This window comes from Mustela nivalis (assembly GCF_964662115.1).
Source record: "Mustela nivalis genome assembly, chromosome: 6".
Classification (NCBI taxonomy): domain Eukaryota; kingdom Metazoa; phylum Chordata; class Mammalia; order Carnivora; family Mustelidae; genus Mustela; species Mustela nivalis.
The window spans coordinates 48,433,511-48,450,239 of NC_139025.1; the positions used below are offsets into that span (position 1 = coordinate 48,433,511).

The 16,729-nt window shown below is 41.9% G+C and overlaps 2 protein-coding genes across 3 annotated transcripts in view; one reads left to right on the forward strand and one right to left on the reverse strand.

The window, feature by feature from the left end:
• Positions 1-803: 803 nt before the first annotated feature.
• On the reverse strand, positions 804-12,356 carry DMAC2L (distal membrane arm assembly component 2 like). 2 transcript variants are annotated; one of them, XM_082735193.1, is made up of 5 exons: positions 12,244-12,353; positions 4,181-4,292; positions 2,875-3,083; positions 2,112-2,283; positions 804-933 (listed from the first exon to the last, which is right to left on the reverse strand). In XM_082735193.1, the coding sequence occupies exons 2-5, from the start codon at positions 4,282-4,284 to the stop codon at positions 819-821; spliced, it is 600 nt and encodes a 199-aa protein (XP_082591319.1). In that variant the 5' UTR covers positions 4,285-4,292; positions 12,244-12,353; the 3' UTR covers positions 804-818. The 2 variants fall into 2 exon arrangements, with proteins under 2 accessions (XP_082591319.1, XP_082591318.1); XM_082735192.1 differs by lacking the exon at positions 4,181-4,292 and having other exon boundaries at positions 12,244-12,356.
• A 46-nt stretch (positions 12,357-12,402) lies between these two features.
• L2HGDH (L-2-hydroxyglutarate dehydrogenase) overlaps positions 12,403-16,729 on the forward strand; it is a 40,796-nt gene continuing 36,469 nt past the window's right edge. The window contains exon 1 of the mRNA XM_082735172.1: positions 12,403-12,626. Within this exon, the coding sequence (XP_082591298.1) occupies positions 12,487-12,626 (140 nt within the window). The 5' untranslated portion in view covers positions 12,403-12,486. The remainder of the gene's footprint in view (positions 12,627-16,729) is intronic.

Sequence of the window (16,729 nt, forward strand, 5' to 3'; positions counted from 1 at the left end):
TTTTATGGTAACATGCTTCAATAACTTTAAAGTAAAAGGTAACAGTAATATGAATTACTGATAAAGTAACAATAAAGAGTATCTGTGTTGCATGTTTAAATCACTTAATTTTTTTAGTCTTTTTAATATATTTTTTAAAGATTTTATTTATCTGACAGAGAGAGAAAGAGACCACAAGTAGGGGAAGAGGCAGGCTCCCAGCTGAGCAGTGAGCCTGATGAGGGGCTGAATCCCAGGACCCTGGCATCATGACCTGAGCCTAAGGCAGATGCTTAACCTACTGAGCAACCCAGGTGCCCTAAATAATTTTTTTTTTTTTAAGATTTTATTTGACAGGCAGAGATCACAAGAAGGCAGAGAGGCAGGCTCCCTGCCGAGCAGAGAGCCCGATGCGAGGGAGGGGGGGCTTGATCCCAGGACCCTGGGATCATGACCTGAGCCGAAGGCAGAGGCTTTAACCCACTGAGCCACCCAGATGCCCTGCCCTAAATCACTTAAAGAACTCTGTCATCATCTACAACAAAAGTTATCTACATAGATATTTATATAAAATGAGGAATATATCAGAATTAAACTGCAACCTGGTTTCCATTTTTCTTAAAATGACTTAATGTGCATAGATTTTTACTTCCAACTTAGTAACTTCAGTGAGTCATGTCTGAATATTAATTTTCTACATGATGGGCTCTCTGCTTCTGAAACATGATACAACATCCTTAAGTTCTGTTGATGATTATGTAATATTTACTGCTATTTAGGATCAACAATTTTAAATGATACTTTATATTGAAAGAAGACACTTATTGAATATTATTATTTTACTTCAAGTCTAATTTTAGTTCCAGAGAAGGCAGTGCTGTCTTAAAGGTTTGGATAAGATTTTCTTTTTCTCTTACTCCAGGAAGATCACTTAACAACAAATACTTGAGGTTTCTGCAGAAAAAGAAGAAAAAAAATTACTTCAGTTGGTCTTTACTCTTACAGCATTAAAACAGACTCCATTAAAGGCTTTAAAACAAAAAGTACACACAGAATGCATTTATATCACACTATATACTATACTGTCAAAATGACTTTCAGAACAGCAATTTTAAGAGTGCTACTTTAAATGAAATTCATGCTAGGAACTAAGCCAGGCCTTGGGAAGTTTAGTTGTTCTGAATTATACCAATAATTCTAGCTGAATCTTTCCAAATACTATATATGTATTATAGCATAGAACTCATTTGCATGTGAAATATGAAACATGAATCTTAATCTAGAAAGGGATAAAAATTAGGGAAGTTCTTAAAGGAACTTCATTAAAAAATGAAGACTCAAAGCCTCAACTAATGTAAGAGATAATCTACTGCTTCTGGTTCCAATGTTTAAAACTTCTCTCCTAAAAAGAAATAAACTTAAAAAAAGCATGGGGAGATGCCCGGCTGGCTTAGTCAGAAGAGCATGCAACTCTTGATCTTGAGATTGTGGGTTCAAACCCCACATTGGTTATAGCAATTACTAAAAGAAAACAACCTTAAAGTTTCTCAAACTTCCTGTGATACTGAGGTTAGTGTCAGAACATGGGGAAAAAAATGAAGAGGAAGCATAATAGCAAAATAAAAAGATGAAGAGGAAGCATAATAGCAAATGCCCACTGACTGCTTACTGGAGCAGGCACCACACTAGATGCCTTAATTATTATAAACAATAATTATTATAATTAATAAGATTGTTATAGTCATAGCCCCACAGTGCAGCAGCCACTCCAAAATATGAGTATTAAGTAAATAGTTCTTTTTTAAAGAGATGTCCCCTAAGATAGGCAATAAAACGTTAATGTATTAAGGTTGATAATTTTAACTGTTTGACAGTATTACAGATGAAAGTTAAGTCATTTTATGTATTTTTCCAAATCAAAAAATGTGCCACCTCTCAAATGTTTTAAATTCTAATTATTCAGGGCCCCTGGCTGGCTCAGTCGATAGAGGATGCAACTCTTCATCTCAGGGTTGAGAATTCAAGCCCCACACTGCGGACGGAGTTTACTTAAAAAAATTTTTTTTAATTTAAATTCTAATTATTCACTTTAACCTCATCATCAAGTTTCCATTTTGGCAGTGACCACCTACCTTAAGTGATATAAAGCAATGATTCCTTTGTCTGTGATATTCCCACATGAAATTATTTCCATTTCCAGTATGCTTTTTTGTAAATTTTCCAGTTTACCAAGTCTCTCCAAACAGTCATCCTCAATATAATGACACTTGCATAGTCTTATTTTTTCAACGTGCTGTAGGCCCTCTGGGAGATAAAAGGTACATTTTAAGAATCTGCTTTACCATTAAGATAACCAGCTGTCCTAGTTTGGCCAGGACTATTCTGGTTTTAGGACTGAAAATCCTATGTCCTGGGAAACCTCTTAGTCCCCTGGAGGGGGAATACCTGAATGATGAGTTACCCTAATAACCATGCAAGATATTCACTATCCATGCTGTGCTAATGGACAGAACCATTCTGTAATCAGATGATCAAGTAATGCAGGAAAGAAATGCCCACACAAGCAGAGGCTGTAGGGTAGGATCATTCTTACATTACTAAGAGTTTCTCAAATGATGGAAATTTGACAAAGGTAGTTTGATAAGCAAGGCCTTGAATTTTAAACCAATAAGCATGAAATAAAGGCATGCAGAGACAAGCTTAGTGAAGGGAGAAAGGAGAAGGTGTTTGTAACCTCTATTTAATTTTTAAGAGTCTCACACAGGACTCAAGACTGGATGGTACTGGAAAGGGTAAAAAGGAACACACCTATGTCTGCTAAATAGTGAGTCAACTGCAACAAAATGTCACTGCAAATCACCCACGTTTCCCATAAGCAAATGATAGGGTAGTTACCCAGATAATCAAATCCAATTCTCATGATACAGGACTCGGTGGCATCAATTGCCTGGATCTTGTATTTTTCCAGAGGTCCTGTTGGGAGGTGGTTGTAGTCCTTCTGCCACCTCTCCTGGCCATGGTAGCGCACCGTGGCCCCACAGCGTAGCAGCCACTCAGATGCTGCCCTATCGGGTCCCACGTCCTTGATGCGTTCATAATCTACTCTGTTGGCAAGAGAGCAAAAGCAGCTCATTTTTAGTATAATCACTAGCTGCTCAGCTTTAGTCGTCAGCATAAATATAGTACTTCAGCAACTTTTCCTTTCAGATGACTGAGGAGGGAAAGAAGTATGTTAGGAAGAACCAGGTAAAAAAACATAGGATGGCTCTTCTTGCTCCCTTGTTTTTGTTTCCAAGTGAACTCAGTCAAGCTTATTATTTTTATATGGGCTTATCAGGCAGACATGAGTCTTCATTGATTCATATGTAGCACTGTGCTTGACACCAGGAGGTTCTCGGTAACCATGGATTGAGCAAATGACTATATTTGGTTATTGTTTTTATTAATGATTAAATATAAAAGGGACTAATTTTGAATCTATGTTCAAATTAATCTCATTAAGTGACTCTTATTAATTTCTACATATGCCCTTTCCTCTAATGAGTTGTGTTAATGTTTATTAAGCAATGAGATTAATTTCATTACCTTCAAAATGGTATATCTAAGAATGCCACCCACTTTTTTGTTTTTTGTATTTTTTAAAAGATTTGATTTATTTATTTGACACAGAGAGACAATACTTACCACAAGTAAGCAGAGAGGCAGGCAGAGAGAGGGAAGCAGGCTCCCTGCTGAGCAGAGAGCCCAGAGACCCTGGGATTATGACTTGAGCCACAGAGGATTAACCCACTGAGCCACCCAGGCGCCCAATGCCACCCACTTTTTGAACAAGTTGAGTCCCCTGGTAGTCTTAAAAACGCTAACTGTATCCCTTAAGAAGCCATAGAATATTCTAAAATTACATTTGCTGAGCTTTTTGGGTTACAAAAATAATATATTTTCATTTTATAAAGAGTTAATAGGCATCAAAAGGACAAATAAAATGACTGAAATCCTCAACACAGTATTTTGTAATCGATTTTTCTGGTCTTTATTCAATGTCTGTGTGTATCTTTTACTTGTTTTTAAACAAAATTAGGATCCTATTACCTACCTTGTACAAAAAAGCATTTGAAATACAAGAAATAACCAAATTAGCTACTGGAAACTTATCTAGCTGTAATAATGGCCATGTTTCTTCACTTCAGTTAGAGTAACTTACTTATTAAACACTGCATTCAACCAGCCCCAAAAGTTTCTGTAGTCACATGACCGTGGGGGTTTCTTTAAGCCACACAACTGCTGGGAAATTTTTCCAAACAGCATCACTTGATCTAGACACACAAAACAGTATTCATATTAGATCATTAGCTGGCAATCCGAGCCATACATCCAGTAACTTACTTTACAATTTCAAAGTCAGTGCTCTTGTGCCAATAAAGCTGATGAGTCATTTACCACTCAAAGTTAACAAGCAAGTCACTCCTGTCTCTGTTTCTTGGTTTCCTTGCTGCAAGAAAAGAGGGGCTGGATTGGAGGGTCTCTAATATTCAGCCTTGATATTAAGTTTCAATCTTCAACCCTCAGTTGGGGTCTGCCCACAGTATCGCCAGCAGATGTCCGTCCAGTATTGCACTTACACAGTTATGAAACCAGCTGTGCTCCCAGTCTACATTTCCAGTATCAAAATGACAAACCAAAATCAGCTAGGGAGCAGAGTGCCGAGGTTAAAATGCTTATAGCCAGGAAGGAAGAGGAGACATGAAAACAGACCTCTCTATGCCAAGGTTGCAAGTAGTAGCACCAGAACAGTGCAAACACAGACCCGTCCAAGGGCAGCTAGGAAAGACTGGGCAAGTAACCTCACCTCGCTGACCCTTGGTTTTGTCACTTGTAAAATGAGATGATTTGCTCAGATGATTTCCAGCTGTAAAAAATTATAACCATGAGTTGAGAAAGTTTTCTTGCTCAGAAACTAGGTTTCTGAGCAGAGTTTCAATCCGATTTATTTCAGTTCAAGCTTCTCTAGTAGTGAGCAATATCAGGGGAAAACAAAGATAAATGAAATGTGGTTTCAACCTTTGAGTTGCTGAAAAATTAATGCAGGGTGGAGTGAGGTAAAACAAATTACCAGGTAGTTAAACGGTAGAACCTGAAAAATTCCCCAGAGTTAAAATAAGAATGGACCTGGATTTCAACAGGAGAAAGTATGTCAGCTGATTAGCCGAGGCAGAACCTTTTAAGGCATGTTGTAGTTCAGTTTGGTGAGTACATGGGGATCCTGAGAAGAGGAGACAATCAATTTACACAGTCACATCAGGAAGGGTTTTGCCAAGATCAGCAAGGGACTTTATTTTTATTTATTTTTTTAAGATTTTATTTATTTATTTGACAGAGAGAAATCACAAGTAGGCAGAGAGGCAGGCAGGGAGAGAGGAAGGGAAGCAGGCCCCCTGCTGAGCAGAGAGCCCGATGTGGGACTCAATCCCAGGACCCTGAGATCATGACCTGAGCCGAAGGCTCAGCTTAACCCACTGAGCCACCCAGGCGTCCCTAGCAAGGGACTTTAGACTGTTTGCTGGGGGCAGTTGGGTCACTGAGATTTTTGCAAAGAGCACTGGCATTGTTAGAGCTGTGTTTGGAATACTACTTGGCCAACAGCATCAACGCTGAGGGTCCATAGAACAGAACAGTGAGACTGCTAACAATGGCTTTAACTACATGTGCCCATGGGAAAGGACCAAGTGGGGCAAGAATGGGAATGACCATTACAGAGTGGATTCTACATGGCTCAGTGAGATCCTGAGGCAAGGGCCAGAATAGTTGAAAAGGACACTAAGTTTTGGTCCCAGGTCAACGGTTAGATTGTGATGTCATTAACAGAAGTCAGTATCAGGAGGACAGGTTATAGGTTTCCCCCACCTCCACCTCCAGTTTTTCATACTCAAAATATGAAGTGTTAGCAGAACTTCTAAGTGGAGATAACCAACAAATTAGAATCAAAGTCACAAAATGGGACAACAGGAATGAACTTAGACCACCTAGACCATCCAGAGATGAGGAAACTGAAGCCCTAATATTAAGTAACTTGCTGACATCCTAAATCCCTTCTGGAACAAGGTGGGGTATTAATAAATGCATGTATTTAAAAGGTCTTATTTAATGTTTCATGGCTAACTGGTGGCAGCACTGAAACTGGAACTTAGTTCTCCCTCCTTCCAGTCCAGGGCTTTTTCCTCAGTCCCAGCTGGTATTAGAACTGGGGAAAAGGAAGACTATAGAGAGGCCTGAGTGAGAACCACCTTAGAGCCAAGAAGTGACTGAAGATGTTGAGGTTCTAGAACAGTGAGAGATGAGATCTGTGGACAGAACCTGGGATCATCTTCCCTCTTCATTTCTTTTAAGGTTTTATTTGACAGAGAAAGTGCACAAGCAGGCAGAAAGGCAGGCAGAAGGAGAGGGAGAAACAGGCTCCCCGCTGATCAGGACAGCCCGATGTGGGGTTTGATCCCAGGACGCCAGGATCATGACCTGAATGGAAGGCAGACACTAACAAACTGAGCCATGAAGGCACTCCTCTTCATTTCCTTTCTATAGTCATTACTGCAAACCTTCCCCATGCTATCACTCTCTTGTTCTTATCCCTTCCTAGCTTTTTTTTGGTGAAAATTCTTTCCACCTGTGACCACTTTTTTAAAAAAAGATTATTTATTTATTTATTTGATAGAGGGAGATCAAAAGTAGGCAGAGCAGCAGGCAGAGAGGGAAGAGGAAGCAGGCTCCTTGCTGAGCAGAGAGCCCAATGTGGGGCTGGATCCAAGGACTCTGGGATCATGACCTGAGCCAAAGGCAGAGGATTTAACCCAGACTGGGCCACACAGGCGTCTCCTGTGACCACCTTTGATAACTCGACTGGCTGTCAATTTCATTTATCTGGGTTTTCTAGCTTCAACACAGGCTGTTCTATTTACCATCCCTCCCCACCCCACATCCCCATCCTGTCTGTAGAAATTTTACTCAACCTCAAGGCCTCATTCATCTCCATCCATCCATCCATTCACTCAGTAAGTATTTACTGAATGTCTGCTATACTCAGTGCCAGAGATACAATGGTAGGATTACAAAAACAACAAAGGAGAGACACAGAAAGACAAGATTCCTTGTCCTCACAGAATGTATAGTCTAATGAAGAAGACAGACAACATAAAAACAAATAAACATGCAATATGTCTTAATAGAGGTATGAACAAGTTCTGTGAAAGCCTAGAGGAGGAAGTGAAGAGAAGGCTTCACACTAGAGGGGTCTTTTGAGATGGGTCCTAAAGGATAATTAAGGGTTTTGAGTTAGCAGAAAAAAAGAAAGGTATGCAGACCAAAAAGGACTTCAAGGATCACGTCTTATTCATTGCCATTTTTCTTAGCACCTAGCACAATGCCATCCACCTGATGCAAGAGTTTAATAAATATTTGCTAATTAGTAATCTTTAATGGTTGGTATATTTCCATAGAGACAGATAAAACCAGAGAGACTGTTATTAAACAGGTAAATTAGAGTGGTCTGTGAAAACTGAGTACTTTTACTTGATTCATTTTGGTTCACCTTATAATTCAGCTTAAAGGAAAGATGAAATTTACACTCACTATGATCTCTAAAAATATTAGATGCTATATTTAAAATAATTTAAACATGACTATAAAAACTTTACTTGGAAATAAAGGTAAAAAAAGTAAATTGGTAGGTTTTACATTCTCAACTGCCCCTGTGCTGATTTTAGAAATTTCAGATGAATTCAAGCTGTTGCCGCTGGGAATGTTTTCTATAAGGAAAGCGGAGACCTCTAGTGGTGAGTGGTGATTGGGGAAAAAAAATGTTAACAGCAAGTTAAAAAAAGTCACTAATAAATTATTGCTTCAATAAATAATTCAGAAATTAAAATCATTTTAAAAAGCTCCTTCTTATTATCAGAACCGGGCTTAGGACAAATGTTTCTAAAAATTGCAATTATGCTTGTAACTTAGAGAAGGGCAGATCTCTATGTCTAATTCAAAGTAAGATATACACAAAATGTTTCTGAGTAACAGAAACATTTGGTTGGTTTGGTTGAGAGTTCCCATTTGCCTAAAAACAGTAAGTTTTTGTTTGTTTGTTTGTTTTTTAAGTGGAAGTTCTGTTTTTACTTATCTAGGCTATTAAGAGTGATGGCTAATTAAGTGGTTCAGAAGACTGAACTAAAGAACTAATTTTTTTTTTTTTTTAAACTAATTCTTGAAGGTAAATAAAATTTGGAGGTATGGGGTGGTACTGGAACTGGGCAGATCCTCCCCCAAATTACAGCCCCACCTCACTGCAAATCAGTGACTTCGATTCTTATTCTTGAGGTGTGTAAAGTCTAATGAACTAGAACTGAAGAAATCATTAGGAATTGGAAGCAAAGGGGCACCTGAGTGGCTCAATGGTTTAAGCCTCTGCCTTCAGCTCAGGTCATGATCTCAGGGTCCGGGGATTGAGCCCGCATCATTGGGCTCCCTGCTCAGTGGGGAGCCTGCTTCAGCCCCTCTCTCTGCCTGCCTCTCTGCCTACTTGTGACCTCTGTCTGTCAAGTAAATAAATTAAAAAATCTTAAAAAAAAAAAAAAGGAATTGGAAGCAAAATTCTCTAAAGCCATTCCTAGGCCAACATCACATGGGGCTCATTGAAGTAATACCTTACAGGTTCTGACATACATGGAAGATGAACATGAATTCTCAGCTAAGGGTGGTGTCATACCAAAGACTTTATGGGGGTGTATGAATGAATGTAAGGTGAGCTCTTGATTTGAAATTACTTAATTGAAACAAATTAATGTACAGTCAAACCTAGGGGAGAGGGTAAACAGGAAAAAAATTCTATACAAAGAGCAGGTGTATTGCGAGTTCCTTCACCTTGTTAAACTAATAGGTATGTACTCAAAATCACATGGAAAACAAGTCACTACTTTGGTTTCAACTGGCCCATGAAAGTCTGACCACAGACCATAGAAATGTATAATTCTGTATTTAACCTAGTTACAAACTATGTGCTGTGCAAACTAAAAAATAACCATCTCCACTACATATCTATCAGCATGGCTGAAATAAAAGATAGTGACAACACCAATTACTGATGGTAAGTAGACACCAGATCACTCAAACATTACTGCTGGGAATGTATAAAGGTACAGCCACTTTGGAAAGCAGTTTAGCAATTTTTTACCAAACTAAACATGCGCTTATCATATGTATGACACAGCAACTGGACTCTTGGGCATTTATCCCACAGAAACAAAAACAGGTTCACACAAAAAGCAATACACTGATGTTCATAGCGGCTTTACTCCAAATAGCTGAGAACTAGAACTGAGTTGTTTTTCAATGGGTGAATGTTCAGCCTAGTGTGGTACATCCATACCATGAAATACTACTCAGCAATAATGAATAAACCTTTGATACATACAACAATTTGGATGGATTTCAAGGGATTATACTGAGTAAAAAAAGTTAATTCCAAAAAAGTTATATACTTTATAGTTCTGTTTATGGAACATTTTTGAAATGACAAAATTTTAGAAAAGGAGAACAGATTGGGAGGGGGTGCCCTGAAGAAGAGAAGTATAGTTATAAAAGGGCACCAGGGGGCGCCTGGGTGGCTTAGTGGGTTAAAGCCTCTGCCTTTGGCTCAGGTCAGGATCTCAGGGTCCTTGGATGGAGCCCCGCATCGGGCTCTCTGCTCAGCGGCGAGTCGGCTTCCCCCTCTCTCTCTGACTGCCTCTCTGCCTATTTGTGATCTCTATCTGATAAATAAATAAAATCTCTAAAAAAAGGGGGGGGCACCAGGAGGAATCCCTTGTGGTGATGGAAGCGTGTTGTAACTTGACTGTGGTGGCAACACAACAATCTACACACTTGGTAAAAATAATATAGAACCAGGGCAGCTGGGTGGCTCAGTCGGTTAAGTGTCTGCCTTCTGCTCAGGTCATGATCCCAGAGTCTTGGGATGCCATCAGACTCCTTGCTCAGCGGGGAGCTTGCTTCTCCCTCTACCTCTGCCTGCCACTCCCCCTGCTTTTGCTCTGTCACCAAATAAAAAAAATAAATAAAATCTTAAAAACAAAACAAAACAAAACAAAACAAAAAATACATAGAACCAAATACACACTTGTAAAACTGCCGGAATAATATCACCGGGATGTGTCAAGGTCAGTTTTCCGGTTATGATACTGTACTATATTTTTGCAAGATGTTAGCATTGGGGGAGAATGGGTAAAGGGTATACAGGATCTCTATTGTTCCTTACAGCTGTATGGGACTCTACAATGATCTCAAAACAAAAAGTTGAATTTAACAAATAACCATCTCTTATTTTCCTTCCATTTGTGAAGAGAAAAGCAAGTAGCATTCTACATTGTTTTCACAAATAAAATAGTCAACTGTCCCAGAAGTAAAATCATTTAAACATAATAAAAGCAGTAATTTACTCAGTTGACCCTTGAGCAACCATCCCCCCAGCTGCTGAAATCTGCATAGAAGTTCTGACCTTTCAAAAAATTTTTTAAAATATTTTATTTATTTATTTGACAGTGAGAGATCACAAGTAGGCAGAGAGGCGGGCAGAGAGAGAGGAGGGAAGCAGGCTACCTGCTGAGCAGAAAGCCCGATGTGGGGCCCGATCCCAGGACCCTGAGATCATGACCTGAGCCGAAGGCAGCGGCTTAACCCACTGAGCCACCCAGGCGCCCCCTGACCTTTCAAATTTAACTAACAGACTCCTGTTTGATTAGAAGCCTAGCAACACAGCTAACACATATTTTGCATGTTATATGTATTATATACTGTATTTTTTTTTTAAGATTTATGCATTTGAAACAGAGCGAGGTTAGCACCAGCCAGACGAAGAAGAGGGAGAGAGAAAGGGAGAAGGGAGCTCTCTGCGGAGCAGGGAGTCCAGTGTGGGGCTCATCCCAAGTCCCTGGGATCATGACCTGAGCTGAAGGCAGATGCTTACCCAACCAAGCCACTCAGGTGCCCCTATATACTGTATTATTATAAGGTAAACTAGAGGGGGGCCTGGGTGGCTCAGTGGGTTAAAGCCTCTGCCTTCCGCCCTGTCATGATCCCAGGGTCTTGGGATGGAGCCCCGCATTGGGCTCTCTGCTCAGTGGGGAGCTTGCTTCCTCCTCTCTCTCTCTTTCTGCCTGCCTCTCTGCCTACTTGTGATCTCTGTCAAATTAAAAAATAATAATAATAATAAGGTAAACTAGAGAAAATAAAATGTTAAGAAAATCCCAAGGAAAACACATTTACAGTACTGTACCAGATTTATTGAAAAAGATCTGCCTGTAAATGGACCAGAATAGTTCAAACCCATGCTCTTCAGGGCTCAACTGTACTTCCCTGTGCTAAAGACCCACGAGCCTTTTCTCATGTACTCCACACAAGAGCCCCCTGAGAGGGACACGGCTTGTACTCCTGGTCCACAGAGGAGGATCTGAGGCAAAGAGGCGAAATGACTTCCCCAAGCCATCAGATTAATACCTGGAATCAAATTCAAACATTCTTCCAGCAATACAGTTTTTAACATTCTACTTTTGTTCTGTTCAGTTGTGCTGACCCTAAAGATTAAAGACTGCCATCAAGCACGGAGGACAGGTGTGGAACTGCCACGGGAACAGTGAACGAAACTTGATCAGATGGTCACTTGGGGATGACACAGCCCACCTCCCTCACCTTACAGATGAGGAAAAGGGGTGAAGACCCCGGTACAAGTGAGTCGCTGCACCCAGCCCCGCGCAACATGTTTAAAACCGTATCTCGACCCAGTATTTAAGGAAACAGGCTGCTAAATGATAGTAGAGAGGACACCGCCGGGAGCCCCGCAAAAACAAGGCCAGAAGACTACAGGCTGCCAGGCGTTGCCGTGACCAAGAGCCTCCGTCCGGAGCCAGGGCCAGGGCTGGACAGCCAGCACTCCTCCATGGGCAACTGGCCTGGCGGGGGTCAGGATGGAGACCTCCGGTGGCCAGCGGCGGGCTGGGGCCGGGCCGAGCGGGAGGCAAGGAGGCTCGCTGGACCCGCCCAGAGGAGAGTTTTCAACCCCCTGTCACGCCCCGACTTTCTCCCAAAGTCCAGAGGACGCTGAGCGGTGAACACCGAGGACGCACGACTCGACAGGCCAGATTTTCAGTCGACCCAGCCGTGGGAGAAGGAAAAGGGCAGAGCGTAACCACCACCCTACACCCGCCTCGCTCAAGGCCTAGCTCCTCTACTCACAGCGCCGGAGGAAGGGAGGGAGCGAGCCAGCGCGCCGCACGTCTACGGCGCCGCGGGCCTGCCCTTCGCCCTCCGCCGCGCGCGTCCATTGGCCCCTGGCACCGCCCTCACGTGGGGCGTCGGTGAGCGCCTCATTGGCCCCTGAGTGGGGGGCGGGGCTAGACAGCGCGGGGAGCTGCGGAGCGTCGGGCTGCCCTGGGCAGAGCTGGAGGCTGAGGGAAGGTAGGGGAGGGGACGCAGGCGATGGTGCTGGTGCTGCGATACCTGAGCGGTGCCTGCGGCCGGGTCCGCGGGGGTCTCCCCGGGGGCTTCGCTGCGGCGTGCCGGCCGGCGCCGGGGAGACCCTGGCCACTGTGCCAAGGTGGCCGTAGAGCCAGCACCCGGTGAGTAGCCGCTGGCCTGCCCTCGTCGCTTGTGCTACTACTGATTCTTTCCGAGGTGCCTCTTCCTGGACCTGTGCCCCTGCTCTACTTCCCTGTCCCGGGCGTGAGAGAAGGTCAAGATCCTGTGGATCCCAGGCGTTCCCTTGTAGGATTCATTCGTTGTGTTGCGTGCCGGATGCGGAGCAAGGCAGCGATGAGTAGAGAGGTCTAGGGCAGTTCTGGTTTTGAATAGCTTCCCTCCACTTCCTATTCAGTCCTTGGGTGGGTTACTGTAGCTCCTTAAAGGCTCAATTGTGAGTAGGATCCTAGTCTTGCCCGTAGGTTGTCGTTTTGAGGCTTAAAGGACCCACCACACGAAGCAATCAAATAAACTGTTTATTTGCTGGCATCCCTGGTGTTGCTTGGAAGACCGGGACCAGTTCCTAAATCAGTCGGTTCCTGGCAAACACCCCATAGAGTTGCCCCTGTGAGAAGCAGCTCAGTTGCTAATCAAAGCTTGCATAAGTGAGTGTCCTGTGATTTGAAGTTTGGAGGTCACATTAAAAACCACCGTCTTGTTTGTGGAGCATAACAAATAGCATGGAGGACATGGGGAGATAGAGAGGAGAAGGGAGTTGGGGTAAATTGGAAGGGGAGGTGAATCATGAGAGACTATGGACTCTGAAAAACAATCTGAGGGGTTTGAAGTGGCGGGGGTGGGGGTGGGGGCGGTGGGAGGTTGGGGAACTAGGTGGTGGGTACTATAGAGGGCACGGATTGCATGGAGCTCTGGGTGTGGTGAAAAAATAATGCTGTTTTTCTGAAAATAAATAAATCAATTTAATTTAAAAAAAACCGTCTTTCTCTGCTTTCTGGAGAGGGCGTGGCTTATGCTAAGGATTTAAAGCTGGAAAGCTCTTGGCTTTTTCCAGAACTAGAAGGTGGGTAAGATGAGTGGGACTGTTCTTCGTGGAACAGAGATGGTGTGGAATGACCCTGGAGAGAGGCTACATCACAGCAGGGTTTTTTATTTTATTTTACCCACATGGAAGTTTATTCTAAGAGCATTGGGAGACTTAAAGGATTTTTAAGAAGAGGGAGTGATTAAATGTTGAGGTTTCAAAAGTTGACTGGCTGCTGTGTGTTAGTGGTTTGGAGGGAGGTTAGAGTGGGATAGGACTTGTGAGTCATGGTGGGCAAGCGTAGACGATTACTTTGGGATTGCTTTTCTTAAGGGAGGAAAAGTAGGGTTAGTGAAGGTTTTGTTTATACTTTTTATTTTGAAATAATTATAGGTCCATGGGAAGTTGCAGAAAAAACCCCACAAGAAGCAAACCCCAAACCAGTGTTTGTATACCCTTCATCCAATTTACCCCCAATGATAGCATCTTACCTAACTACAGTATAGTATCAAAACTAGGAAATTGAGATTGGCACAATCCACAGACCTTGTTCAGATTTCATCTCCTCATATATGCATTCATTTGTGTGTTTCTATTCAATTTAATCGTGTTAATTTGTGTAACTGCCACCATAAAATACAGAAATGTTTCATTACCACAGAGACATCTCTTGTGCTACCAGTCCCTTTATTTATTTATTTATTTATTTTCAAAGATTTTATTTATTTATTTGACAGACAGAGATCACAAGTAGGCAGAGAGGCAGGCAGAGAGAGAGAGAGAGAGAGGAGGAAGCAGGCTCCCCGCTGAGCAGAGAGCCCAATGTGGGACTGGGTCCCAGGACTCAGGACCCTGAGCCAAAGGCAGAGGCTTTAACCCACTGAGCCACCCAGGCGCCCCTACCAGTCCCTTTATATTCACATCCCGTCTTCCACTCTTCCTAACTTGGCAATCACTAATCTATTCTCTAGCTCTAAAATTTTGTCATTTTGAGAATGTTCTATAATTGGAGTCACACAGTATATAACCTTATGACATTGGCTTTTTTCACACTGCATGATGTCTTTGAGATTCATCCAAGGTGTTCCCTGTAATGAAAGTGGGTTCCTTTTCACTGTTGAGTAGTGTTCCATAGTACGGATGTAATACAGTTTGACCATTTACCAGTTGAAGGATATCTGGACTATTTATAATTTTGGACTATAATTTTTTTTTAAGATTTTATTTTATTATTTATTTGACAGACAGAGACCACAAGTAAGCAGAGAGGCAGGCAGAGAGAGAGGAGGAAGCAGGCTCCCTGCTGAGCAGAGAGCCCGATGTGGGGCTCGATCCCAGGACGCTGGGATCATGACCCGAGCTGAAGGCAGAGGCTTTAACCCACTGAGCCACCCAGGCGCCCCTGGACTATAATTTTTAAAGCTGCTGTGAACATTTACGTACAGGTTTTTATATGAACATAGGTTTTTATTTTTCTGAGATAAATGCCCAAGTAGTTGCTAAGACATGTTTAGTTAGTACATGCTTGATTTTTTTTCATTGTGGGGATGGTTTTTATTTATTTTTAAATATATTATTTATTTATTTATTTATTTGAGAGAGCACAAGGCGGGGGAAGTGCAGGAGAAGCAGACTCTGCTGAGCAGGGAGCCCAGCGCAGGGCTCCACCCCAGGATCCAGGGATCATGACCTTAGCCGAAGTCATATACCTAACCAACTGAGCCACCCAAGCACCCCTGTAGACATGTTTTTTAATGAGGAGCCATAAAAGGAATATCAATTGTGAAATATTGAGTATTGATTTCTTTTTTTTTTTTTTAACGATTTTATTTATTTATTTGACAGAGAGAAATCACAAGTAGATTGAGAGGCAGACAGAGAGAGACAGAGGGAAGCAGGCTCCCCGCTGAGCAGAGAGCCCGATGCGGGACTCTATCCCAGCACCCTGAGATCATGACCCGAGCCAAAGGCAGTAGCTTAAACCACTGAGCCACCCAGGCGCCCCTGAGTATTGATTTCTAAAAGAAAAGTACACCAGCACTTCCCAAGGAAGTATAAAACATGAAGTCATGCACCTGGGGTTCAGGTTCTGAATATTAGAATTTCCCTTACAGAAAGACTTGAGATGAGTAGAGTCCATATTTGGGACTCAAAAAGAGACCATTATATCCTGTAATATCTTCAGCAATCCAAAGAATGGCCTGAGGAAGAGTGGGAGACCAATGATGTGGCCCAAATTGGGTAAGATATAAGCCCAAAGATCTGTTTTTCCTATGTACAAGTGACAACAGAAGTTGTGCCACCTTCAAGGCCGATAGCAATTATCTGACTGGAGTGGAGTGTGTTACACATTGTCTAGTTTTTTATCTGTTTATAAAAACTATGTTTAGTTTTTTAGTTTAGTTTAGTTTTTTAAGAAACTGCTATACTCTTTTTCCAGGGTGGCTGTACTATTTTGCATTCCTCCTAGAGGTGTGTGAGTGATTCAGTTCCTCCTCATTCTCACCAGCATTTGGTGCTACCATTTTTTTCTTTTTAAATTTTAGCCATTCTAATAGGGGTGTAGGAATATCTCACTCTAGTTTTAATTCGCCTTTCCCTAATGACTGATGGTAGTGAACATTTTTTGATGTGCTTGTTGCCATCTATATATCTTTCCTCTTTGATGAAATGTTTTGTTCATTTTTAAAAATTTTTATTTTTTTCAATGTTCCAAAATTCATTGTTTATGCACCACACCCAGTGCTTCATGCAATATGTGCCCTCCTTAATATCCACCACCAGGCTCAACCAACCCCCCACCCACCCCCCTCCAAAAACCTCAGTATATTTCTCAGAGTCCACAGTTTCTCATGGTTTGTCTGCTCCTCTGATTTCCCCCAACTCCCTTCTCCTCTCCATCTCCCAGTGTCCTCCGTGTTAACTAAATGGTTTATATGAGAGTTCTTTGTTATTCTAGATGTGAATCCTTTGTCAGATATGTGGTTTGCAAGTATTTTCTCCCCGTTTGTTAGTTTTCTTCTTACCTTCTTAACAAAATTTTTAATTTTGATGAAGTGCAGTTTATCAAATTTTTTTATATGGATCATGTTTTTGGTGTCTTCTACTTCACTTAGTGCTAGGTCCCAAAGGTTTTCTCCTAAAAGTTTTATGGTCAATATTTGATGATATAAAATGTTTATTGTAAATTTTTAAAAATTAGAATACTGGTGGTTCCTCGCT

Bases quoted from the DNA above. Each gene is read 5' to 3' on its own strand.
- DMAC2L (XM_082735193.1), bottom strand. From the start codon at position 4,284: ATGCTGTTTGGAAAAATTTCCCAGCAGTTGTGTGGCTTAAAGAAACCC. The intron at 2,284-2,874 runs GTAACTACCCTA...TTTATCTCCCAG, and splicing joins AATTGGATTTGATTATCTGG to AGGGCCTACAGCACGTTGAA. The intron at 934-2,111 runs GTAGGTGGTCAC...CTTTTTCTGCAG, and splicing joins ATTGCTTTATATCACTTAAG to AAACCTCAAGTATTTGTTGT.